Genomic DNA, 26369 nt, shown 5'->3' with positions numbered 1-26369 from the left:
AGGTGAAATAAAATAAAAATAAATAAAAAGGCATCAAATGTCAGTCTTCCCAAACACATGTTGCTGCCCATAGGACGACTTAACATTTTACTAATGGCAAGTCGAATGAATATAGCACTACACTCTGATACAATGAAGTTCAGGGTCATTTTCCACCGAATGCGATATTTCCATTTAGCACTGTCCAGGGCACAGTGGCCTTATGACCTCCCAGATACCTGATATCATCAGCGTGCCTGCACCTGTCTGTGACTGGCACATCTTTCCACAGAAGCCTCAACAATGCCCCATGCAGGTGCTTCACTGCATGCATGTAGGCTTGGTAAGATGTGTGATAAAAATAGAGCATTTCTATAGCAAGTTAAGTGAGGTAGCCTTGGCCTAAGCATGTCACCCTTTAGAAGAGGTAGTGGATACCCCACCATTGTCTCCAAGGATAAAGGTCCCCATAAATAATTCAATAAGAAAATCTATTGTGTTGTGTCATCCATTTTTAAAGATACAGTTGGCAGCCCACTGTACTGCCGGCTAGCTGACTAGTCCAGTTGCTGTGTCGCGTGACCCAGGCCCAGGAGGTTGTTGTTATTTTACTGTCCATAAACAGAACAGGACATTTCATCCTCAGCTTATTCATTTGCAGTCTCCCACCTGTCAGACCACCACGTCGCCTTCACAAGGTAAACCAGCTATAACATACCTGATCATACCTGAACAGTAAGCAGACACACACATATGCACATATGCAAATAGGCCTACATATTGGAAGTGGAAATGGCAGTGAACCAAAAGCCAAGGAGGCAATATGGATGGAAACCCATTCATTGATTTGAGGCAGAGAGATAATGTTGATTGCACTGCATTGCACTGCACACTGTATAAAGGTGGATGTCGGTTGTGAATAACACATAGGCCTATGTACACACATACACACAAACACACACACACACACACACACACAGTATATGAAAATGGTAGCCAAGGAGGGAATATATAAAATAAAATGTATTAATTGATTTGAGGCAGACAGATAATGACGATCGGATTACACTTTCATAGACTGAATGAATGTGTGAAGGTACTGCTTAAAAGTGTGAGTAACACACACACACACACACACCTAAACTCCCAAAGTGCCTGTGGAGTCAGATGTGTCTAGTTAAGCGCTGGGCTGGCACAATGAGAGCCAATGGAAAGAGAGAGAGAGAAAGAAAGAATACTGAATGAGTCACACAGCCATTCATCGCCATAACAACTGGGCCAGTGACAGGTAGACATTCCGAGACTGAATGAATCAGCTTGGAGGGAGAGAACATCACCTGGCACAGAGGGCACGGTGTGCACAGAGAGGGGTGGCATGGGTGCCAAAATGGGATCAGATCGAATCTGGCTCTGGAGTAACTCATTAATTAGACATGGAGTCAATTAGAGAAGGGAGAATATGTTGATTAATTTTTGGGGGTGAATCATTAATAAGTTATTTACATGTTGCGTATCGGAAATGCTGCAGCCAGGACAGTACATAGTGACAATGGGTCAATTCTATCATGAGAGTAGTCATCATGTCTTCTTTACCTTCTCACTCACAACACAGCCTGAAAACAGCCCCTAGCCCGGTTCCACCAAGCCCCTTTACTGTTGGCAGATCTGAAGAAGCCAGGTAAACAACATAGTGATGGCTCTATCAAGTCCTCAAATGTGTTTATGGGAGCTTCAACCATATTGCTTCCTTCTATCTGGTTCATTCCATGCTAGAAACACAAAATATACTTATTGGGGCGGCAGGTATCCTAGCGGCTAGTTCAAATCCCCGAGCCGACAAGGTGACAAATCTGCTGTTGTACCCTTGAGCAAGGCACGTAACCCTAATTGCTCCAGGGTCACCGTTAATAATGGCAGACCCTGGCCGTGACCACACTCTCCAAGGGTGTCTCAGGGGGAGTTAGGATATGCAAAAAACACATTTCTAATTCACACGTGTATAATACACACTTTTACTTGAAATAGGACATATATAAGCACCCACCAAATTATTAGTAGTAGTATTATTAGTATAAATAAGGTCAGAGAACTAGAGGGTGTTTTGAGATTAGGGACAGATCTCGCTGCTTTGATCAGACCATTTAACTAATCCTCTTCTAGTCCATTACCACCTATGTAGGCCTGTTGATTAGTTATTAAAAGTGTTTGTTTTATAATGAGGTATGGAATGTTAATTGGGTCTAAATTGGTGTTTGGCTGTATTGATTTGGCTTGGAGCAGGACGTGTGCCCAGAGAGAATAGCTTTACAACAAACACGGATGTCACGATCGTCATGAAAAGTGGACCAAGGCGCAGCGTGATATGCGTACATCTTTTTAATAGTGTACTGGCAACACGATACAAAATACAAAACAACCAAACGAAACGTGAAGTCCTCGGTTAACAACACAAACCAACACGGAACAAGATCCCACAAAACACAAGTGCACAACAGGCTGCCTAAGTATGGTTCCCAATCAGAGACAACAAGCAACAGCTGATTCTCGTTGCCTCTGATTGAGAACCACCCCGGCCAACCTAGAAAACACATGAACTAGAAACTGAACATAGAACACAAAACATAGACCCTATACACCCTGGCTCAACATATAAGAGTCCCCAGAGCCAGGGCGTGACAACGGATGCACGCATGCATGCTGCACATGCACGCAAACACACACATGCACGCACTCACACACAGTCTGCTTATTTAACCCACTTTGATCAGAGCACTAATCATAACTTCACCAGCCATGAAACATGAAATACACACACTCTCCTTTTCAGCAATATCTTATCTAAATGCCACTAGTGGTCTCGCTTGATAGTTCAGCTCCTTTGAGCTGATAATCCAATTACTCTGAAAGATAAGGTTGACAAGTTTATTAATATTGACTTTGCATAGAGAGACAGTGGGCTATAGTTCATCTGGTGTGTGTGTGTGTGTGTGTGTGTGTGCGTGCGTGCCCGTTACTGTTTATCGCAACGCTGCCATTGTTTCACTTCACCCTGACGTTGTGTTTGTTCTACACTTCCTGCGCCACTTCCTGTCTCTGTCCCAGACGTCACCCCAATCTGACCTCTACCTTCCCAAATAGTTCCGGAACGTAATATTGAGGTGGAGTAATGGAATGTTGATGTAGAGATCTGGAATGTTTTGGTGGGATCCTAAATGATGCCTCTATAAGAGTCATACTAGCTCATAACTGACCCCAAAGCTGCCCTCTGAACACAGGAGTGTGTGTGTTTGTACGTGTGTGATCATGTTATAATCTTACGAAGAACAAGGAAATTTAAACAAACAGACGATTCCCTCTGGTAAGGCATAAGAACAGACTGCTCTGAGGAACTCTGTCCCTTCTCCTTCCTGTGTGACTCAGAGACATGCCAGGGCCAGATCAGGTCACACACTGTCTGGGTCTCTGTCACACAAACACTGTGTGGGTCTCTGTCACACACACACACACACACACACACACACACACACACACACACACACACACACACACACACACACACACACACACACACACACACACACACACACACACACACACAGTGCACTACTGCTCCTCTAGCAGTGTTAAGGCCTATATGTCCAGACTGGTGATGTGGTAAGCGTAATCGGATAATAGGGGGACAGATCACTATACTGTATGTACATATGTGAACAGAAAGTGTGAATCTGTATTCCCTGTTTCAGTCCTGTGTGTACCAGTGTGTGTATGGAGCATGTGTGACAGACAGTGAGTGTGACAGTGTTTGTGACAGTCTGTGTGACAGCTTCCCTAATCTCTGAGCCATCTCGACGCAGCAACGCGGGTACTCTGAAAGGATTCAGTATCCTGAGTGGCGCAGTGGTCTAAGGCACTGCATCGCAGTGCTAACTGTGCCACTAGAGATCCTGGTTCGAATCCAGGCTCTGTCGCAGCCGGCCGCGACCGGGAGACTCATGGGCGGCGCACAATTGGCCCAGCGTCGTCCAGGGTAGGGGAGGGAATGGACGGGAAGGGAGGGAATGGCCGGCAGGGATGTAGCTCAGTTGATAAAGCATGGCGTTTGCAACGCCATGGTTGTGGGTTTGATTCCCACGGGGGGCCAGTATAAAAAAAAAAAAAATGTATTCACTAACTGTAAGTCGCTCTGGATAAGAGCGTCTGCTAAATGACTAAAAATGTAAATGCAGAGTGAACAACACACACACACGGTCCTTGTCTCTTGGTAATTGGGGCAGTGTGGTTGAACTGGTTTTTGGGATGACCTAATCCTACTCCCTAGTTCTGTCCAGAATAAAAACAACCTCATCTCTCTCAAACCCTTATGCATCATTCTGCATACCCCTTAAATCACTCTCTTCTCCCTCCAAAGCTCTCTCTCTCTCTCTCCAGACATCAGGCCGTTGAGAAAGACTTACTGCCCCTCCCCATGCCCCCAACAAAACACCCCTCTTTGCCCCCCTGTCCCCCTCCTCTACTCCTCCCATCCTGTTCTATTCAGACCCAGAGTGAAATGGTGGATCAAGAGACCCATCCACAACCCACTAATCCCTCCCACCCCCACGGTCACTTTTGTCCCAGCACAGCAGGCAAAAAATGTGGCATATGAATACAGGGCTGGGGGGAGTGACTGGTAGAGGTGGGTGATGGTAGGAGGGCGGTAGTACTCAACCTCAGCTGTAAATCTAACTGGACTGTGTGGCAGAATGTCATTAAAGAGAGAATATACCTGATTAACCACAGATACAACCGCCAGATAAAGAGAGAGAGAGAGAGAGAGAGAGAGAGAGAGAGCGAGAGAGAGAGAGAGAGACAAAATACAACCACTCCAACCCAAAAAGGCCAATTAAATGATAAAATATACAGACCACAAATTCCACTTGGCTATACTTAAACTCTTTAACATCATCCTTAGCTCTGGCATCTTCCCCAATATTTGGAACCAAGGACTGATCACCCCAATCCACAAAAGTGGAGACAAATTTGACCCCAATAACTATCGTGGGATATGCGTCAACAGCAACCTTGGGAACATCCTCTGCATTATCATTAACATCAGACTAGTTCATTTCCTCAGTGAAAACAAAGTACTGAGCACGTGTCAAATTGGCTTTTTACCAAATTACCATACGACAGACCACGTATTCACCCTGCACACCCTAATAGACAAACAAATAAACCAAAACAAAGGCAAAGTCTTCTCATGCTTTGTTGATTTCAAAAAAGCTTTTGACTCAATTTGGCATGAGGGTCTGCTATACAAATTGATGGAAAGTGGGGTTGGGGGAAAAATATACGACATTATAAAATCCATGTACACAAACAACAAGTGTGCGGTTAAAAATGGCAAAAAACACACACATTTCTTTCCACAGGGCCGTGGGCTGAGACAGGGATGCAGTTTAAGCCCCACCCTCTTTAACATATATATCAACGAATTGACGAGGGCACTAGAACAGTTTGCAGCACCCGGCCTCACCCTACTAGAATCTGAAGTCAAATGTCTACTGTTTGCTGATGATCTGGTGCTTCTGTCACCTACCAAGGAGGGCCTACAGCAGCACCTAGATCTTCTGCACAGATTCTGTCAGACCTGGGCCCTGAAAGTAAATCTCAGTAAGACAAAAAAGAATGGTGTTCCAAAAAAGGTCAAGTTGCCAGGACCACAAATACAATTTATATCTAGACACCGTTGCCCTAGAGCACACAAAAAACTATACATAACTCGGCCTAAACATCAGCGCCACAGGTAACTTCCACAAAGCTGTGAACGATCTGAGAGACAAGGCAAGAAGGGCCTTCTATGCCATCAAAAGGAACATAAAATTCGACATACCTAAAAATACTTGAATCAGTTATAGAACCCATTGCCCTTTATGGTTGTGAGGTCTGGGGTCCGCACACCAACCAATAATTCACAAAATGGAACAAACACCAAATTGAGACTCTGCATGCAGAATTCTGAAAAAAGATCCTCTGTGCACAACGAAAAACACAAAATAATGCATGCAGAGCAGAATTAGGCCGATACCAGCTAATTATCAAAATCCAGAAAAGAGCCGTTAAATTCTATAACCACTTAAAAGTGTCACACCCTGGCTCTGGGGACTCTATATGTTGAGCCAGGGTGTGTAGATTCTATGTGTTCTTGTTCTATGTCGGTATTCTAGAGTTGTGTTTTCTATGTTGGCCAGTATGGTTCTCAATCAGAGGCAACGAGTATCAGCTGTTGCTTGTTGTCTCTGATTGGGAGCCATACTTAAGCAGCCAGTTTACCCACAGTAGTTGTGGGATCTTGTTCCTTTTGGTTTGTTCCGTGTTGGTTGTTTAACCTAGGACGTCACGTTATTCGTTTATTGTTTTGTTCGTGTTATCACTTTGGATAATAAAGTATGTTTGCCTTCAACGCTGCGCCTTGGTCTACTCCACTCTAACGATCGTGACAGAAGATCCCACCATACCAGGACCAAGCAGCGTGTCCAGCAGCAGGCAGCCTGGACATGGGAGGAAGCGCCGGGTAAGGAGCTGGAGAGGTTGGCGATGGCCCAGGTGGGCCAATTGTGGTCCTGGGAGGACATGCTTGGGGGAAAAGGGCCATGGGCTAAGGTTAAGGCCCTGGCGAGAGAGGAGCAACGGCGTCAACAGTGTCGTCGTCGGACGGACGAGAGGCAACCCCAAAAAAATTTTAGGGGGGGGCACACGGCATGGGCGACTGGGCAGCAGGAGGCTGCCACAGGGCGAATTGGGAGATTAGGAGAGGAGGCCACCGGGTTTGGGGGGCCAGAAGGCAGGTTGGCGGAGCCTGGATGGAGAGCAGAGCCAACTCCCCGTACTCAGGCATGGCAGCATGAGACTGGGCAGGTTCCGGGGTATGCGGAGCTGCGTACTGTGCCACGAGTGGTCCGGCATAGTCCGGTACGTCCTGTGCGAGCACCCTGCACGTGTCGTGCGAAGGTGGGCATGCAGCCAGGACGGAGTGTGCCGGCTCAGCGCTCGTGGCCTCCAGTGCCTCTCCTCGGTCCCGGATATCCTGCGCCAGTGTCACGTGCTGTTATGCCAGTACGGGTACACAGCCCTGTACGTCCTGTGCTGATGCCTCACATGGAGTGTGTGAAGGTAGGCATTCAGCCAGGACGGGTTGTGGCAGCTCTTCACTCCAGGCCTCCTATCCGTCTCCACAGCCCGGCCCGGCCTGTTCCTGCTCCTCGCACCAAGCCTCCGGTGCGCGTCGCCAGCCCAGCCCGGCCTGTTCCTGCCACTCGCACCAAGCCTACGGTGTGCGTCGCCAGCCCGGCCCGGCCTGTTCCTGCCCCTCGCACCAAGCCTCCGGTGCGCGTCGCCAGCCCAGCCCGGCCTGTTCCTGCCACTCGCACCAAGCCTACGGTGTGCGTCGCCAGCCCGGCCCGGCCTGTTCCTGCCCCTCGCACCAAGCCTACGGTGCGCGTCGCCAGCCCGGCCCGGCCTGTTCCTGCCCTTCGCACCAAGCCTACGGTGCGCATCGCCAGCCCAGCCCGGCCTGTTCCTGCCCTTCGCACCAAGCCTACGGTGCGCATCGCCAGCCCAGCCCGGCCTGTTCCTGCTCCCCGCACCAAGCTAACGGTGCGCATCGCCAGCCCGGCCCGGTCTGTTCCTGCCACTCGCACCAAGCCTACGGTGCGCGTCGCCAGCCCGGCCCGGCCTGTTCCTGCCACTCGCACCAAGCCTACGGTGCGCGTCGCCAGCCCGGCCCGGCCTGTTCCTGCCACTCGCAATAAGCCTACGGTGCGCGTCGCCAGCCCGGCCCAGCCTGTTCCTGACCCTCGCACCAACCCTACGGTGCGCGTCGCCAGCCCGGCCCGGCCTGTTCCTGCCCTTCGCACCAAGCCTACGGTGCGCGTCGCCAGCCCGGCCCGGCCTGTTCCTGCCACTCGCACTAAGCCAGGGGTGCGAGTCGTCAGCCCGGTAAGGCCCGTTCCTGCCCCACGCACCAAGCCAGGGGTGCGCATCGTCAGCCCGGTCCGGCCCGTTGCTGCTCCACGCACCAAGCCAGGGGTGCGCATTGTCAGCCCGGTACGGCCCGTTCCGGCTCCACGCACCAAGCCAGGGGTGCGCATCGTCAGCCCGGTCCGGCCCGTTGCTGCTCCACGCACCAAGCCAGGGGTGCGCATCGTCAGCCCGGTCCGGCCCGTTGCTGCTCCACGCACCAAGCCAGGGGTGCGCATCGTCAGCCCGGTCCGGCCCGTTGCTGCTCCACGCACCAAGCCAGGGGTGCGCATCGTCAGCCCGGTCCGGCCCGTTCCTGCTCCACGCACCAAGCCAGGGGTGCGCATCGTCAGCCCGGTCCGGCCCGTTGCTGCTCCACGCACCAAGCCAGGGGTGCGCATCGTCAGCCCGGTCCGGCCCGTTCCTGCTCCACGCACCAAGCCAGGGGTGCGCGTCGTCAGTCCGGCACAACCCATGCCTGGGTCACCGGTGCCTGGTCAGGTACCAGTCAGCTGCTCCACACCGGAGCTTAAGCAATCCGCTCCTACGATGTCCAGTCCAGCTCCAGCCAGCGGGGCCAGACCGGACCAGGGGCGCTACGGGGGGATTATTGGAGGGTGGTGGGCAAGCCCGGAGCCGGAACCGCCTCCGAGGAGGAATGCCCACCCAGCCCTCCCCTGTTTGGTTTAGGTTGAGGCACGGTCGCAGTCCGCGCCTTTGGGGCGGGGTACTGTCACACCCTGGCTCTCGGGACTCTATATGTTGAGCCAGGGTGTGTAGATTCTATGTGTTCTTGTTCTATGTCGGTATTCTAGAGTTGTGTTTTCTATGTTGGCCAGTATGGTTCTCAATCAGAGGCAACGAGAATCAGCTGTTGCTTGTTGTCTCTGATTGAGAGCCATACTTAAGCAGCCAGTTTACCCACAGTAGTTGTGGGATCTTGTTCCTTTTGGTTTGTTCCATGTTGGTTGTTTAACCTAGGACGTCACGTTATTCGTTTATTGTTTTGTTCGTGTTATCACTTTGGATAATAAAGTATGTTTGCCTTCAACGCTGCGCCTTGGTCTACTCCGTTCAACGATCGTGACAAAAAGGAAGCGATTACCAAACCTTCCATAACAAAGCCATCACCTACAGAGAGATGAACTTGGAGAAGAGACCCTTAAGCAAGCTGGTCCTGGGGCTCTGTTCACAAACACAAACAGACCCCACAGATCCCCAGGACAACAACACAATTAGACCCAACCAAATCATGAAAAAACAAAAATAGAATTACTTGACGCATTGGAAAGAATTAACAAAAAAACTGAGCAAACTAGAATGCTATTTGGCCCTAAACAGAGAGTACACAGTGGCAGAATACATGACCACTGTGACTGACCCAAACTTAAGGAAAGCTTTGACTATGTACAGACTCAGTGAGCATATCCTTGCTATTGAGAAAGGCCGCCGTAGGCAGACCTGGCTCTCAAGAGAAGACAGGCTATGTGCACACTGCCCATAAAATGAGGTGGAAACTGAGCTGCACTTCCTAACCTCCTGCCAAACGTATGATCATATTAGAGACACATACAGTTGAAGTTGGAAGTTTACATACACTTAGGTTGGAGTCATTAAAACTCGTTTTTCAACCACCCACAAATTTCTTGTTAACAAACTATAGTTTTGGCAAGTCGGTTAGGACATCTACTTGTGCATGACTGTCACGCCCTGACTCAGGGGACTCGTATATGTTGAGTCAGGGTGTGTATGTTCTATGTTGTATATTTCTATGTTGATATTCTAGTATGTCTATTTCTATGTTGGCCGGTGTGGTTCCCAATCAGAGGCAGCTGTCGCTCGTTGTCTCTGATTGGGGACCATACTTAGGCAGCCTATTGGCACTAGTGGGTTGTGGGATCTTGTTCTGTGTTAAGGTATGTTGTGTTGTGCTGCCTTGGACTTCACATATCGTTTGTTTATTGTTTTGTCGTTGTGTTTATTCGTTAATAAACATGTATGCATATCACGCTGCGCCTTGGTCCTTCTCGTTCGTCACCGATCGTGACAGAAGATCCCACCAAATGAGGACCAAGCAGCGTGTCCAGGAGCAGACAGCCTGGACATGGGAGGAGATCCTGGAAGGAAAGGGTTCCTGGACATGGGAGGAGATTCAGGCCGGGATGGATCGCCGTCCTTGGGAGGAGACAGTGGTATAGAGAGGCGTGGTATAGAGAGGAGCAGCGGCAACGCAGAAGGTGCCGGCCGAGGAAGAAGCCCGAGAGACAGCCCCAATAAATGTTTTTGGGGGGGCTAAAAGGGTGGTTGGCGGAGCCTAGTGTTAGAGCAGAGTCAACTCCCCGTACTCACGCAAGGAAGCGTGTGACTGGGAAGGCTCTGTGTTATGCGGAGCTACGTACTGTGTCGCCAGTGTGCCGGCACAGTCCTGTACGTCCTGTGCTAGCACCACGCACGTGTCGTGCGAAGATGGGCATTCAGCCAGGACGGGGTGTGCCGGCTCAACGCTCCTGGTCTCCAGTACGCCTCCTCGGTCCCGCATATCCTGCGCCTGTTCTACGAGCTGTATCACCAGTGCGCGTGCACAGCCCAGTGTGTCCTGTGCCAGTGCCCCGCATGTGTAGTGCGAAAGTGGGCAGCCAGCCAGGGACGGGTTGTGCCAGCTCTCCGCTCCAGACCTCCAGTCCGCCTTCGCAGTCCGGTCCGGCCCGTTCCTGCTCCTCGCACCAAGCCAGTGGTGCGCGTCGCCAGCCCGGCCCGGCCTGTTCCTGCTCCTCGCACCAAGCCAGTGGTGCGCGTCGCCAGCCTGGTCCGGCCTGTTCCTGCCCCTCGCACCAAGCCAGTGGTGCGCGTTGCCAGCCCGGCCCGGCCTGTTCCTGCCCCTCGCACCAAGCCAGTGGTGCACGTTGCCAGCCCGGCCCGGCCTGTTCCTGCCCCTCGCACCAAGCCAGTGGTGCGCGTTGCCAGCCCGGCCCGGCCTGTTCCTGCCCCTCGCACCAAGCCAGTGGTGCGCGTCGCCAGCCCGGTCCGGCCTGTTCCTGCCCCTCGCACCAAGCCAGTGGTGCGCATCGCCAGCCCGGCCCGGCCTGTTCCTGTCCCTCGCACCAGGCCAGTGGTGCGCGTCGCCAGTCCGGTACGGCCTGTTCCTGTCCCTCGCACCAGGCCAGTGGTGCGCGTCGCCAGTCCGGTACGGCCCGTACCTGCTCCCCGCACCAAGCCAGTGGTGCGCGTCGCCAGCCCGGTCCGACCTGTTGCTGCTCCTCGCACCAAGCCAGTGGTGCGTGTGTCCAGTCCGGCACGGCCCTTGCCTGTTCCACCGGTGCCTGGTCCGGCACCGGTCAGCTGCTCCACTCCGGAGCCAGAGCAGTCCGCTCCACCGGTGCCCAGTTCAGCTCCGGTCAGCTGCTCCACTCCGGAGCCAGAGCAATCCGCTTCACCGGGGTCCAGTCCAGCTCCGGTCAGCGGCTCCACTCCGGAGCCAGAGCAGTCCGCTCCACCGGTGCCTGATCCAGCTCCGGTCAGCTGCTCCACTCCAGAGCCAGAGCAGTCCGCTCCACCGGGGTCCAGTCCAGCTCCGGTCAGCGGATCCACTCCGGAGCCAGAGCAGTCCGCTCCACCGGTGCCTAGTTCAGCTCCGGTAAGCTGCTCCACTCCGGAGCCAGAGCAGTCCGCTCCACCGGTGCCTGATCCAACTCCGGTCAGCGGCTCCACTCCGGAGCCAGAGCAGTTCAATCCACCGTCGTCGGGTCCAGCTCCAGTCAAGTTCCAGTCCAGACCCAGACGTCAGCCCCTCTCCAGGTTCGGGGTCTCCCACACCAGGGTCCAGACAGGGCTTGGTACTTCGTGGGAGGAAGGAAAGGGGAAGCAGCGCGCCGAGGTCCAGACCAGACCAGGGGCACAACAGGGAGGTGGAGAGTAAATTGTGGTCACGCCCGGAGCCGGATCCGCCGAGGCGGAATGCCCACCCGGCCCCTGTGTTCCACTTGTTTTGTCTTGATTGCACACACCTGATTCCCATCACGTTAATTTGTTTCCCTATTTTACCCTCTGGTTTCCTCGTGGTGTTGTGCGCGATTGTTCGTTGTTTTGCTGTCTTTCTTGTGAGCTGGTACTTTTTTCTTCCCTGCATGGAAGATATGCTCTGTTACTTTTGTTAAGTAAAGTACGTTGTTTACTAATTTCTGTGTCCTGCGCCTGACTCCGTCCCACCGCTACACACTGACGCATGACAGAATCACGCACCGATAATGGAGTCAGCAGGCACATTCATTCCTCCAGTATCAGTGGAGGAACACATCCAGCAGCACTCGACCATGCTACAGACTCTCGGCACAGCCATGGATCGAGTACTACAGTCGATGGAGCGATGGGTGAGAGGGGGTTTGCCTACACCTCTTCCCACTACAAATCCCCCCACATCGCTGTCTACTTCTTCACCACCTGGATCCAGTGGGATTCGGTTCTCGCTCCTGAGGGAATATGATGGAACAGCTGCCGGGTGCCGGGGGTTTCTGCTCCAGGTGGAGTTTTACCTGGCAACCATCCACCCGGCTCCCTCGGGATACGAGAGCGTGTCCGCCGTCATCTCCTGTCTGTCGGGGAAAGAGCTCGAGTGGGCCAACGCTGAGTGGGGAGGTATAGACGCAGTATCGGTGCGCTATGAGGATTTCACCCGCCGCTTCCGGGCGGTATTTGATCATCCACCGGAGGGGAGAGCGGCGGGGGAACGGTTGTTCCACCTCAGACAGGGGAGGAGGAGCGCACAGGACTTCGCACTGGACTTCAGGACCTTGGCAGCCAGCGTGGGATGGAATGAGAGGGCCCTGATCGACCATTACACATGCAGCCTACGGGAGGACGTTCGTCGAGAGCTGGCCTGCAGGGACACCACCCTCAACCTGGACCAGCTGGTGGACTTATCTATACGGCTGGATAACCTGTTGGCCACCCGCGGACGTTCAGATCAGGGTCCGTCCATCCATCTCCCAGCACTTCCGACCCTACATCGATGGAGCTTGGAGGTGCTGATTTAAGGGTTACCGGAACGGGGGCTGTTTCCTGCACCAACTGTGGCCGCAGATGACACACTGCTGGTCGGTGCTGGGAAGGGTCCTTAGGGAATCGAGGCAGCAGGCAGGGCACTGGAGGACCATCCCAGGTGAGTAGGCACCCGACTCACCCAGAGCTCCCTGTTGCTCACATGTGTTCACGTCGAATTTCCTGAGTTTTCCCCGCATTCCCAGCATAAGGCGCTCGTAGATTCAGGCGCAGCTGGGAATTTTATAGACCGTCTATTTGCACATAGATTAGGGATTCCTATTTGTCCTGTTGATGTGCCCTTCCCTATACATGTTTTAGATAGTCGCCCTTTAGGGTCAGGCCTGATTAGGGAGGTCACAGCTCCACTCTGGATGAAAACGCAGGAGGGTCATGAGGAGAGAATCAGTCTCTTCCTGATCGATTCTCCTGCGTTTCCCGTGGTGTTGGGGCTTCCCTGGTTAGCCTCTCATGACCCCAATATTTCATGGCAACAGAGGGCTCTCAAGGGATGGTCACGTCAGTGCTCGGGGAGGTGTGTAGGTGTTTCCGTAGGTACAACAACGGTGGAGAGTCCAAACCAGGTCTCCACTATGCACATTCCCCCCGAATATGCCGATTTGGCTCTCGCCTTCTGTAAAAGGAAGGTGACTCAATTACCACCCCATCGACAGGGGGATTGTGCGATAAATCTCCGGGAGGGCACTGCACTTCCTCTGAGTCATGTGTATCCTCTGTCACAGGAGGAAACGGCGGCTATGGAATCATGTCTCCGAATCTCTGGGACAGGGATACATTCGGCCTTCCACTTCCCCTGCTTCCTCGAGTTTCTTTTTTGTGAAGAAGAAGGATGGAGGGTTGCGCCCGTGCATTGACTATCGAGGTCTCAATCAGATAACTGTTAAGTACAGTTATCCACTACCGCTCATTGCGAGTATGACGGAGTCATTGCACGGGGCGCGCTTCTTCACCAAATTGGATCTCAGGAGCACGTACAACCTGGTGCATATCCGGGAGGGGGATGAGTGGAAGATGGCATTTAGTACCACCTCTGGGCACTATGAGTACCTCGTCATGCCGTACGGGTTGATGAATGCTCCCTCAGTCTTCCAATCCTTTGTCGATGAGATTTTCAGGGACCTGCACGGACAGGGTGTAGTGGTGTATATAGATGATATTCTCATCTACTCCGCTACATGGGCCGAGCATGTGTCCATGGTGCGCAGGGTGCTTGGTCGACTGTTGGAACATGACCTGTACGTCAAGGCTGAGAAATGTCTGTTCTTTCAACAGTCCGTCTCCTTCTTAAGATACCGCCTGTCCGCGTCAGGGGTGGAGATGGAAAATGACCGCATTTCAGCCGTGTGTAATTGGCAGACTCCAAACACGGTAAAGGAAGTGCAGCGATTCTTAGGGTTTGCCAACTACTACCGGAGGTTTATCCGGGGCTTTGGTCAGGTAGCGGCTCCCATTACCTCCTTGCTGAAGGGGGGACCGGTGCGCCTGCAGTGGTCCGCTGAGGCGGACAGGGCTTTTGGGCACCTGAAGGCTCTGTTCACCTCGGCTCCCGTGCTGGCTCATCCGGATCCTACCTTGGCATTCATGGTCAAGGTGGACGCGTCCGAGGCTGAGATAGGAGCTGTACTGTCTCAGCGCTCGGGTACGCCACCAAAGCTCCGCCCCTGTGCCTTTTTTTCGAAGAAGCTCAGCCCGGCGGAGCGAAACTATGATGTGGGGGACCGGGAGCTGTTAGCTGTTAAGGCTCTGAAGGCGTGGAGACATTGGCTTGAGGGGGCAAAACACCCTTTTCTCATTTGGACTGACCACCGCAATCTGGAGTACATCTGGGCGGCGAGGAGACTGAACCCTCGCCAGGCAAGGTGGGCCATGTTTTTCACACGTTTTGTTTTCACCCTCTCGTACAGACCAGGTTCCCAGAATGCTAAGGCAGACGCTCTGTCCCGACTCTATGACACAGAGGAGCGGTCCAGGGAGCCTGTTTACACACGTCTTCCGGCACTACGGGGTACCTGAGGATATAGTGTCTGATTGGGGTCCCCAGTTCATGGACCATCTGGGGGTCTCGATCAGCCTGACCTCAGGGTTTCATCCCGAGAGTAATGGGCAGGTGGAGGGAGTAAACCAGGATGTGGGTAGGTTTCTGAGGTCATATTGCCAGGACCTGCCAGGGGATTGGTCGGTGTACATCCCCTGGGCAGAGATGGCCCAAAACTCCCTCCACCACTCCTCTACTGACCTGTCTCCATTTCAGTGTGTACTAGGTTATCTGCCGGTCCTGGCACCGTGGCATCAGAGCCAGTTCGAGGCACCTGCGGTGGATGAATGGTTTTGGAGGTCGGAGGAGACCTGGAACGCTGCCCATGTACGCCTGCAACGGGCTATCAGGCAACAGAAGGCGAGCGCCGACCGCCACTGCAGTGAGGCCCCGGAGTATGCACCGGGGGACCGGGTCTGGCTCTTGACCCGAAACCTGCCCCTTCGCCTGCCCTGCCGGAAGCTGGGTCGGCGGTTTGTGGGGCCATTTAAAGTCCTGAGGAGATTGAACAAGGTATGTTATAGGTTACAGCTCCCTCCTGATTACCGTATTAACCCCTCGTTCCATGTGTCTCTCCTCAGGCCGGTGGTAGCTGGTCCGCTCCAGGAGTCTGAGGTGCGGGAGGTTCCTCCGCCCCCACTGGACATCGAGGGGGCACCGGCGTACTCGGTCCGGGCCATCCTGGATTCGAGGCGTCGGGTGGGGGGCCTGCAGTATCTCGTGGAGTGGGAGGGGTACGGTCCGGAGGAACGGTGCTGGGTTCCTAGGAGGGACATCCTCAATCCCTCCCTGTTGAGGGATTTCCACCGTCGTCATCCGACTCGCCCTGCTCCGCGTCCTCCTGGCCGGCTGGAGCCGCGCGTCAAGGGGGGGGGGTACTGTCACGAATTCAGCCGAGGCTGCCCCTCCTCCTTGCTTGGGCAGGCTTCGGCGTTCGTCGTCATCGGAGTACTAGCTGCCACCGATCTATGTTTCTGTGTTCCACTTGTTTTGCCTTGATTGCACACACCTGATTCCCATCACGTTAATTTGTTTCCCTATTTTACCCTCTGGTTTCCTCATGGTGTTGTGCGTGATTGTTCGTTGTTTTGCTGTCTTTCTTGTGAGCTGGTACTTTTTTCTTCCCTGTGTGGAAGATATGCTCTGTTACTTTTGTTAAGTAAAGTACGTCGTTTACTAATTTCTGTGTCCTGTGCCTGACTCCGTCCTACCGCTACACACTGACGCATGACACTTTATTATTTTGGAACTTCTGAGTGTAATGTTTACTGTTAATATTTATTGTTTACTTCACTTTTGTTTACTATCTACTTCACTTGCTTTGGCAATGTTAACATACGTTTCCCATGCCAATAAAGCCCTTAAATTGAAATTGAATTTAATTGAGGAGGAAGAAGAAGTGAGGCAGGGAGAGAGAGCGAGGATGAGGGCATAGTAGAGGAATTGACCATTACCATTAAGAACGCAAACACTCAACCTAATTGTGCTAATTATGGTGACCTCTGACCTATATTTTACATTGACATTTTAGTCATTTAGCAGACGCTCTTATCCAGAGCGACTTACAGTTAGTGAGTGCATACATTTTTCATATAGTCATGTGACTGCTCTCACAGGCCATGGGTTGGTTTCCTATAGGCCACTTGGGCTCCAACAGCTTTCACAAAGAGATCTGATATGTCACTCTCTTAGTGGGGGTCCAAAGTGACGCAGAGCACACCCTTTCATGTATACCTATGAACAGTACACACACACAACTCTCCCACACTCTCAAGTCTAAGCCCAAATATCAAGCCGGTGGCATTCTGACCTAACTAGTCTTTTTGAGTGTTATAAGGTCTATTTTGAGTGTGTTTATTGACCTATGGGGAACTGTGAAAGGATAAAGAGTTGGCAGACAGGGCTGCAGTGTTAGAGAGAGTAGAGAGACAGAGGAAGAGAGAGGGGAAGAGAGCGAGAGGAAGAGAGAGAAAGAGCAGAGCCACTGTCAGATGGAGATGGATTGATAATAACAGACTGACGCATCCTGCCTGATGTGACATCATCACTCACCTGTCAGCGAGCGGAAGCACACTCAGCTGTGAATAACACACGTAATCACACCAGATAAAAGACAGAGAGAGATTAAGGGAGAGGGAAAGAAAGGATGTGCTATTTTAGTTTCATTTTCACTCCATTCACACAAATGTTGAGTCAGGTGCTGGCCAATAGAGTCAGTGTTGCCATATGGAGCGAGTTTCGCTCTGCATCCACATTCTCTGTTCAACTTCTTTGATTTGGCACTAAAACAGACCTCCCGCAGGAATATGAGAGGTTGTTCCAAATACAACTGTCTTTTCTGTTGACATAAGGGGAGGAGGAGGGCAACTAATGGGTGGAAAGTATCACCCTGAGACAATTAAATGAAAGTAGCTAATGTTGTTGCCTGTTTGCAGTGTTTGTTTCGTACTTTAAATTGCAAGATTAGAAGGGTTTATTGGGATTAAGTGTTTTCATTCAGTTTCACGTAATTAGTTTCACAAATTTGGTTAATTTGCTTTATACACTCACCACACACAGCCAATTTCAACACAATTAGGCGGTCAGCCAGCATGCACACGCACGCACACACACACACACCCTAACACACTCTCTCTCCCATCATACGACCGTAAAGGTTAGAGCGTACAAATCAGTGATCATTGAGACACATGTCAAGCCCAGGACTATCCATTGTAACAATCACTCTCTCTCATGTCAGACCTACAATGGCTGTGATGGGTGTGTACTGTGTAGTGTAACTAGTGTGTGTGTGTGTTTGTGTGTATGTGTGTGTGTGACAGACAGTGCATGTATGAGTGCATGCTGGCTGTCCGCCTGATGGCCAAATTGCGGTGAAATTGTAATCAGAGTACGTTGGCTGGAAAAAAGATATTGTTCCCATGGTAACACATCATGACGGACAGGTCGGAGAGTGTTTTCATCAACTGAACATTAGGGGATGTGGGGGGTGATGACTGAAGTGTATGACGGGGATCGGGTGAGGTAGTGCGGTGAGAGCTAATTATCACTAATGTACTGGTTTTGGAGTCTTGTGGTTGTTTTCTAATTAGGAGCACAACCAGAAAGGCTGACTAGTATTCTCACCAGATGAACCTCACACAGCATCAGCCCAGAAGTGAAATTCAGCTGCTGGTGGGGGGCAGGGGGGGGGGGGGGTCACAGCAGGCTGGCTGGGTTGTGTAATGCAGTACCCCCCCGTGTGTGTGTGAGTGTGAGCACTGGGTGAAGCGAGCACTAAATGTTTACCCAACACAATCTCACGGAGGCACACACACACACCACTAACGAGCTAAAACAATAAGACCTTGTTGACACTACATCAGAGATATGTCCTCCAGTTACCCACCACCTACTATGGGATAAACATCACCAAAGAGAGCAGTAAAACTGACCAAGGCCTCCAAGCTCCTCGTATCTAAGGCAACGAGTTACTAAGGCGTTTCCATGGCATCTAATATTTATTCAGGTAAGAGTTTAAGGACTTCTATTATTAGAGTTTCTGTACGCACACTTAGAGAGGTTGGGTATAGAAAGAATTAAACATTAGTCTAACACACACACACACAAAGTAACCCAATGTAGCCCTAACATAAAGGTGATGGTATATCTCCATGGTACAGAGAGACAGCATCAGCATAGCCATGGTCAGCATTACCAGACTACTACTGACAAACCTTATACCTGCCTCTCTACTATAACTCTCATTCTCTCCCTCTCTGTCTCTTTTTTCTCGTTAGTGGTCGGTGGCAAGACTGACAGGAAGAGAGTCATTATCCACACAAACACACATCTCAGCACAATGACAACAACTACCACAAGCCATAGGCCAGTCAGGAGGCACTGCTCAGCACTCACACAGGATCCAGGAATATGATCTCATTCTAACACAGAGACATATAGTCAACATCATTGTAATGGGACGTCCATGGTGATGGAGAGATAAGAATAAGAGAGACACAAACACAGGATCACCCCAGCTACAGTAGGGCACAGAGCCACGTCAGGTATAACTAACTACATGTATATGTACCACCGGGGAGAGGGAGAGAGAGAGAGAGAGAGGAGAGAGAGAGAGAGAGAGAGAGAGAGAGAGAGAGAGGTTAATGATGGGGTCTGGATAACTAAAAGCAGATCACTGATCTATGACTGACTGGTTTTAAAGACATCCCTCTGGCATTATGCAAGCAGCATAGTACAACTATACGTGTGCACACACACACACACACACAAACACACACACACACACACCACACACACACACACACACACACAAACACACCACACACAGGGGCAGGACACAACACGTCTGCCACAACATCAAACTGTCAAACATAACCTCTCCCTGCTTTGCTCTTTTTCTGTAACACTACCGTCCGTTTACCTGTTGTTTACGTTTACCCTAATGTCGCCACACACACACAGCTCCTCATGTGGTACAGGTCAAAGTCTTCGCATGAACTGCAGTCAGTATAAACACACAGCTGACAGCATACGACTACAGTTCTGACTTCATTTAGACCGGAAATAGCTTGGAGACTGAAATGCCTTGAGACATATAGTCTCAATCTCAGACACACACACACACACACACACACACACACACACACACACACACACACACACACCCTACCTCTGTGACGTGGATGAGTGGGATGGTCGTGAAGTACTTCTTCATCTCTCCTCTTCCTCAGCGTTAAGGGTCAGAGTGTGTGAAGTCAAAGTTCATTCCTACGAGCTTCAGAAGACGCTCAGTGATCATCAAAGAGCTGGCAGCCTTTTAGAGGAACAGCCACTGGGGGAGGAGTGTGTGTGTGGTTTCCCTCTGGCTCTGGTGAAAGCCCTTCCTTCCTGTCAGTGGAGATAAAGATGTGCTGTCACAAGGCCCGGCTCGGACTTCCCTAACCAACACCCTAAAAATCCAAGGATACACTCCTACACACACACACACACACACACACACACACACACTCTGAGCCACTGTTCCCTTCCGCACCAGGTGCTACTGAACTGCTGTCAGTCTGCTGTCTTGTTCTGTCATGTCCTGAGGTGCGTTCAGCAGTCTGTTATGTACTGTTCTGTTCTGCATGGTTCTGCCCTGTTCCTGAGTTCCTGAGGGGTTGGGAGAGACGCCCTTATAAGGCAGTAACCAGCCCCAGCCTGAGGTCTCTGATTCTTATCACCCTCCCCCTCCCTCCTTGGCCCGCCCAGGCACGCTTCATCACAGCAATCATTCATTACCTCTGAGGCCAATCAGCAACCAGAACAGCAGGCTGAGAGGTAGTAGGGATGTCCCACAGGTTAGGAGAGGGAGGGAGGGAGGGAGGGAGGGAGGGAGGGAGGGAATACAGGACCTCCATATACTGCTGTCAGTATAGAATTGGTAAAGTTAGTGAAGTAATCTCTCCCCCTGCTCTGTCTCAGTGGTGAATACGTTCAGACAGAGACGTTAATCTGCACAGCCCTAGATAACAGCCGGCCCAGGCCTCTGTGTGTGTGTGTGTGTGTGTGTGTGTGTGTGTGTGTGTGTGTGTGTGTGTGTGTGTGTGTGTGTGTGTGTGTGTGTGTGTGTGTGTGTGTGTGTGTGTGTGTGTGTGTGAGAGTGTGTGTGTGAGTGAATGTGTGTGTGTCTCAACGCAACTGGGCTCTGCTCCCACTCCCACACATATTCAAATATACCCTCCCAACTATCATTCACTAAGGCTAAGCCCACTTGTCTCTGAGAACCATACAGTGTGTCCTTTTCTCCCTGTCTCTCTCAGAGCCAATTAAGAGCTGAGACACACAGTGGAGGTGAACACAACAGGGCCAGAGGTATTTTTACAGCACTGTGCTCAAGAGGAAGTCTAAAGGCCTGAAAACCCTACAAATAAAAGATTTGACGCCCCGCCCCCTCTCACCCATTAAACATCTACAGCGTCGGGAGGCTTGTCTCCCTGTCCAGGAAATACAACAGACACATCATATATCATCTCCAGAGGAATACAGACATGAATAAGATATGGAGAGAAGGAACAACAGAAGAGACAAAGTTAGGAGTGGGGGAGGAAGGAGAGTATAGGGGTGATAAGGAAAGAGAATGAAGCAGAAACAGAGGGAGTGAAAAGAAAAGAGGGAGTATGCTCAGAAGAGATAGAATGGACAGACAGACAGGTGGTGAGATGAGGGAAGAGGGATGAGGGTACCAGGGGGCAGAGGGGAGAGGGATGCATCTGCTCTAAAATGAGCCCCTATATTCCCTCTGGTGCCCAGCTGGCATCACCACCAACACAGCTGCCACCTCATTATACACACACACACACACACACACACACACACGAAGAGGAATAGAGAGATTGGAATAGAGAGAGAGAGAGAGAGAGAGAGAGAGAGAGAGAGAGAGAGAGAGAGAGAGAGAGAGAGAGAGAGAGAGAGAGAGAGAGAGAGAGAGATTTGCAGAGAGAAAATGGAGAGCAAGGTGAGAGATGTGTTGAGTGTTCACTGACCTTATCATTAGCCACAAGGAAGTATTGCCATGGCAGTGCAAGTCCTCTCACTTAACTCAGATGCCATTTTACTCCATTTACACAAATGATGACTCAGAGACACTAGCTAAAACACCAGTGACACAGCTCTGATATCCTAAACACACTATACCTAACCAACCAAACAAGGCAGACTCGTGTTACTTTACAGCAGGTTCCGATAAACCCTAAACCCTCTATACTAATCCCTTAGACCTTTAGCACCAGGAGCTTCAACCCACTGAGCGACAAGTTGGAAACACATTTAAACACCCTAGTCAATTCAAACACCTTCCAGTCAAGGCGATAAAGCTCTGCCGCAAGGCGCCAAAAGATTACTCAGGATCATTAAGAGATTGTCCCCCGGTCCCCTCCTGGTGCCTATGTGACTAGCTTCCAAATGATAGCCCGTCCCATTCTAGAACTGCTGACTTGTGGCAATGTTATTTCACATTAACAAAGAGCTTCTCAACAACAGCCAAGTGCTCATGAATTTCATTTGACTGAATTTTGGTATAGCTGAGGTGTGAGTGGAATGCCGACTATGACTTCAATTGCAGAATAAATCAGGGGACACAGTGACCCCAGGTGGATGGATCAGTCATTACAGGTCTTCCTGAGAGTGATAGAAAGCATAAAGGAGAAAATGATGTGGCCCCTTTCCAATAACTATTTAAAGGCCCAGTGCAGGCAAAAACGTGATATTCCTGTGTTTTATATATATTTCCACACTATGAGGTTGGAATAATACTGTGAAATTGTGAAAATTATGACAATGCCCTTTTAGTGTAAGAGCTGTTTGAAAAGACCGCCTGAAATTTCAGCATGTTTTGGTGGGATGCAGTTTTGGCCTGCCTGGTGACATCACCAGTTGGTAAATTAGTTACTGGACCAATAAGAAAGATAGTTCCAAACCTCCCTGCCAATAACAGCTAGCTGAAAATGTTCCCCTCCCAACTCAGACCACTCCCAGAGAGTGCTAGCAAAATTCTTGCTTGAGAAATTGATCTTTGCTAAGAAGCAATTTTTCATGTTTAGGGTCACAGATTCAAGAATGGCTGAAAAATCACAACAATTATCTCAAATTAACCCTCCAAATAGCACTGTTGGGAGATTTGGAAAACCATTGTCAATCAATCAACAATATAATAACACTTTTAGTAAAAATATGTATCTTACAATCTGTATATACTATGCGATTAGACAGGTTCAGAATTTATGTGAAACATCACAGCACAGTTGAAAAATATATGGCACATGGAAATCATAAGAGGGCGGTTTATGGAGATAGGTGGGATGGACTGAGAGTTGCTGAGGGGTGGGTTTAAAAGCTCATGTTCTATAATAGTTATGACTGAAAACACTATGTATAATGTATAAGTACTATCTATCTAGATATCAAAATATCAAATTACTTTATTATTGCTATGTAACTACTGTAAAAATAAATAAAAAACTAAGCTTATTTTTTGTTGTTGACCATTTTAATTGAAAACAATCACAGTATGGTACTTAATTGTTACCCAGAATTGATTTTATATTGAGATAAAAAAGGCTGCATTGGACCTTTAACACACATCCTTCCTTCCTCTCTCCCTTGAAGTAACCACTGAAGTAATGTCAGTTCAGTGAGGGGGCATTTAAAAATGATTCAAACAGCCATAGAAAGGGATAGAGAGACTGACCTCATCCTCTTCCTCTTCACTGACCCCATGGCCAAATAGCATTGACAGCGTAAACCTTCTCATCTAACAGCCCGGACCGCTGGAAGCAAAGGCAGCGTTAGCATACCGGTAAACCCTGAGTAAACAAGCTGCTTCTGAAAATATGAATGTCCTTACTATGGTACAGACTACAGTAGAATAGCTATTATGACACCTACAAGTAGATAAACTGTGCATTTTTTCCAGTGCTATGGTCAAAGATCTACTTAAATGCCATATGAAAAGATTAACCAGGGACTAATACAGTATTTCTTTTCTGCACCACCAAGGATGGTCAAACTATAGTCTTAACTTCACATTCATTTTAGTCATTTAGCAGACGCTCTTATCCAGAGCGACTTACAGTTGGTGAGTGCATACATTTTCATACTGGCCCCCCATGGGGTAGAGAATTGTCTGCCCAACTCACAGATTGGTACTAGATTGAGAAACACTGCTTATATATTGGGATATGGCTATGATATAACTTTTACCTTCAGTCAGTAGTCCAGAATGGGCCACAAGCCGAGAAGAGTCAACTCACCTCTCATAGCGCAGCAGAGTCCCTGAGAGGACAGAGGGACAGGAGCTGGGTGTGAGTGTCTGTCTGCCTGTGTGAATGTGACACCCTGCCCATACTATCACCCTGATGTGATGGTCATCTGATAGCCAGTCAGCACAGACATGCTCCTAGTAACCCCATGTGAAATACTGCAGACTTTTCTCAGCTCAGCAATATCCTGCTGTCTGCAACACACACACACAAATCAGACTAACACCCTCAGAGAAACTGCAAATAATATTACCTAATAATCTGCCCCTCAGCAATGGGCCAGTCTCAGTCAGTCTTAAAAAACCTCTCAAACAAACTCATGTTGCTAACATTTTTGTCAGACTCGTGGAGAGCTGGTCATTAGTCAGCCAACTAGTCACTAGTGACATAACAGCCCATAGTTTCACACAAAGACTGAGTCAGTGTCCATATAGATTAGATTTTATTTAGAAGCAAAGATGTGCTGGTGAATGCACACACAGGAAATCACACTCATCATTTACAGAACAAGGTCACGGGTCAGAGGTTGAAAGTCAGGTCGGGTCACAGCTGGGTCACTGAGCCTTGGGGGGCACCCACTCGTGGATCTTCTTGCGGGTGGTGGAGTAGGGCACGTATGCTTGGGCCGAACCACTCACGTTGAACTGGTGGACCTCCGCCAGGAACTTCTTGGGCGTAGGGGGGTGTGTGGTGGGGGGGTTGTCTGTCATACAGTGCAGCCAGCGATGCCTGAGGAGATATAAGATTGGGAGTTAGCATCAGGTACTCATTTCATCAATAGGCTAGTTCATCAATAGAAGGTTCCTAGACGGTAAAAACATCATTAAGACACCAGTACATCAACTCAATGAGTACTACCCAGATCTGTTACAATTCCATATCCATAACTTTAGGTCAGCAATTTTACTATGAAGGCCAATATCTCCAACATGGCAATGGCCCAGTCACTGAGATAGAGGCAACTCTACCTGTGTCAAACTAAGTAAGATGTATTTACCATTCAGCGGGCACCATGCTGCCATCCACCTCCCACATGGTGTTCTTTCCATTCATCTCTGTAGTGTAAATCACCCAGCGGTGACGACCTGACAAGGAGGGGAGGAGAGGTGTTACTCTGAGTACACTACAGGTCTTTAACAGCCCTCTCTACCACACCTCTATTACTTGATTTCCCCATAGTCTGACCAATCAACCCCATATGGAAAATATAAAATGTTCTACGCTAACTACATTCAGAGATAATATGATGATCCTCACTGCAATACATAGCCTACGGCCATTACTGGTAATGGGAGCAGAGGTTTCGGTCTGTTTAACCTTACCAAAAAAGTAGCGTGTGTCCTCAAAGTACTTGTTTCCATACTTGTCCACGCCAATCAGCGCTCCCGTTTTCACATCATTTGCCCTGTAACAAAATCAGTCACCACAAGTAAGATAACTAGCCAGCTAGTCCATTAGCCCATCCACTAGCACTATGTCTAATTTGTCAGACTGGATAGAGATCAGAGATCACACAATCAAGTAGCCTTGAAACAGTTCCATGTTAAAACACTGGTCTTTTTTTATTCGTTTAAATGAATATTCAACAGAGCGTGAGCTTTTAAACAGAGCAGTGAGTCCGTTTGTTTACCAATTTAGCCAGCTACAGTAGTTAGGAAAGGCAAGTTAGTTAGCAGGTTGCCTGTCGACCGGGACCACGCTTATTTCTCTCCAGTAAATGCATTGAAAGTAACGACAACCACCTCTATAGATTACAAAGCACATAATTGTTATATTGCTCTTATACTAACCTGAATAACTGAACAAATAAGCCTTTCACACCACCGTGACCTCCTAACTGTCCCAAAGCCCTTCGAACGACATGTATATACTCGGCCATTTTCAGACGGGACTGATTTGGGCATAGGACACTGTTGTACATGTAAATACATTCGTGCTGAAACGCTCCCTGGTCCACAACAATTCCGCCCATTGTTTCAAGCAGTAGTCTATGAACAGCATTTCAAGCAGTTTCAAGCACTGTTTCTCTTCTATTCTGTGATGACAGACATAGAACACCGTAGTAAGAAAATGCTACCACCTAACTGTCCATTTTGAAGTGTCTCAATATTGAGAAAACAATTTGATGACAGGCCGGGTAACCTATTGTAAATAAAATAAATAAATAAAAATAATGCAACCATGCTAACAGTCTTTTCTCAAGTGTCTCTTACTTGGGAGCTAAATGTGATGACTATTATAGAAACATTCAAGAAGCTAACTGTCCTGTTTCAAGTCTCTTTAGAAGCTAAATGTAATAACATACCAATTAGTTATAATAACATGCTACTAAAATATGGATAATAGTAATACATTTAAAAAAATACTTACATACAGTGCCTTCAGAAAGTATTCACACCCCTTGACTTTTTCCACATTTTGCTGTGTTACAGATTTTGTGTCACTGGCCTTCACACAATACACCACAATGTCAAAGTGGAATTATGTTTGTAGACATTTTTACA

At 49.6% G+C, this 26369-nt stretch overlaps 2 protein-coding genes across 2 annotated transcripts in view; both read right to left on the bottom strand.

Moving 5' to 3' along the window:
* The window catches only part of LOC311129150 (transmembrane and coiled-coil domain protein 3-like), a 42057-nt gene extending 22154 nt beyond the window's left edge, over positions 1 to 19903 (bottom strand). Inside the window, exon 1 of the mRNA XM_084161451.1 lies at positions 19740 to 19903. Within this exon, the coding sequence (XP_084017577.1) occupies positions 19740 to 19784 (45 nt within the window). The 5' untranslated portion in view covers positions 19785 to 19903. The remainder of the gene's footprint in view (positions 1 to 19739) is intronic.
* A 4387-nt stretch (positions 19904 to 24290) lies between these two features.
* LOC311129180 (NADH dehydrogenase [ubiquinone] 1 alpha subcomplex subunit 12-like) lies at positions 24291 to 25760 on the bottom strand. Its single transcript, XM_084161493.1, has 4 exons — positions 25656 to 25760; positions 25188 to 25270; positions 24863 to 24950; positions 24291 to 24594 (listed from the first exon to the last, which is right to left on the bottom strand). Exons 1-4 carry the CDS (start codon positions 25742 to 25744, stop codon positions 24420 to 24422), a joined length of 435 nt encoding a protein of 144 aa, XP_084017619.1. The 5' UTR covers positions 25745 to 25760; the 3' UTR covers positions 24291 to 24419.
* Positions 25761 to 26369: the final 609 nt, after the last annotated feature.

This window comes from Coregonus lavaretus, assembly GCF_964263955.1.
Source record: "Coregonus lavaretus genome assembly, chromosome: 5".
NCBI classification, from domain to species: domain Eukaryota; kingdom Metazoa; phylum Chordata; class Actinopteri; order Salmoniformes; family Salmonidae; genus Coregonus; species Coregonus lavaretus.
The sequence above is the reverse complement of the archived record's forward strand: the minus strand, read 5'-3'. Positions and strand labels throughout refer to the sequence as shown.

Coding starts and splice junctions, on each gene's coding strand:
- LOC311129180 (XM_084161493.1), bottom strand. CDS start 25,744: ATGGCCGAGTATATACATGTCGTTCGAAGGGCTTTGGGACAGTTAGGA. Junction 24,951..25,187: donor GGACACACGCTACTTTTTTG/GTAAGGTTAAAC, acceptor CCTCCTTGTCAG/GTCGTCACCGCTGGGTGATT. Junction 24,595..24,862: donor AGCATGGTGCCCGCTGAATG/GTAAATACATCT, acceptor ATATCTCCTCAG/GCATCGCTGGCTGCACTGTA.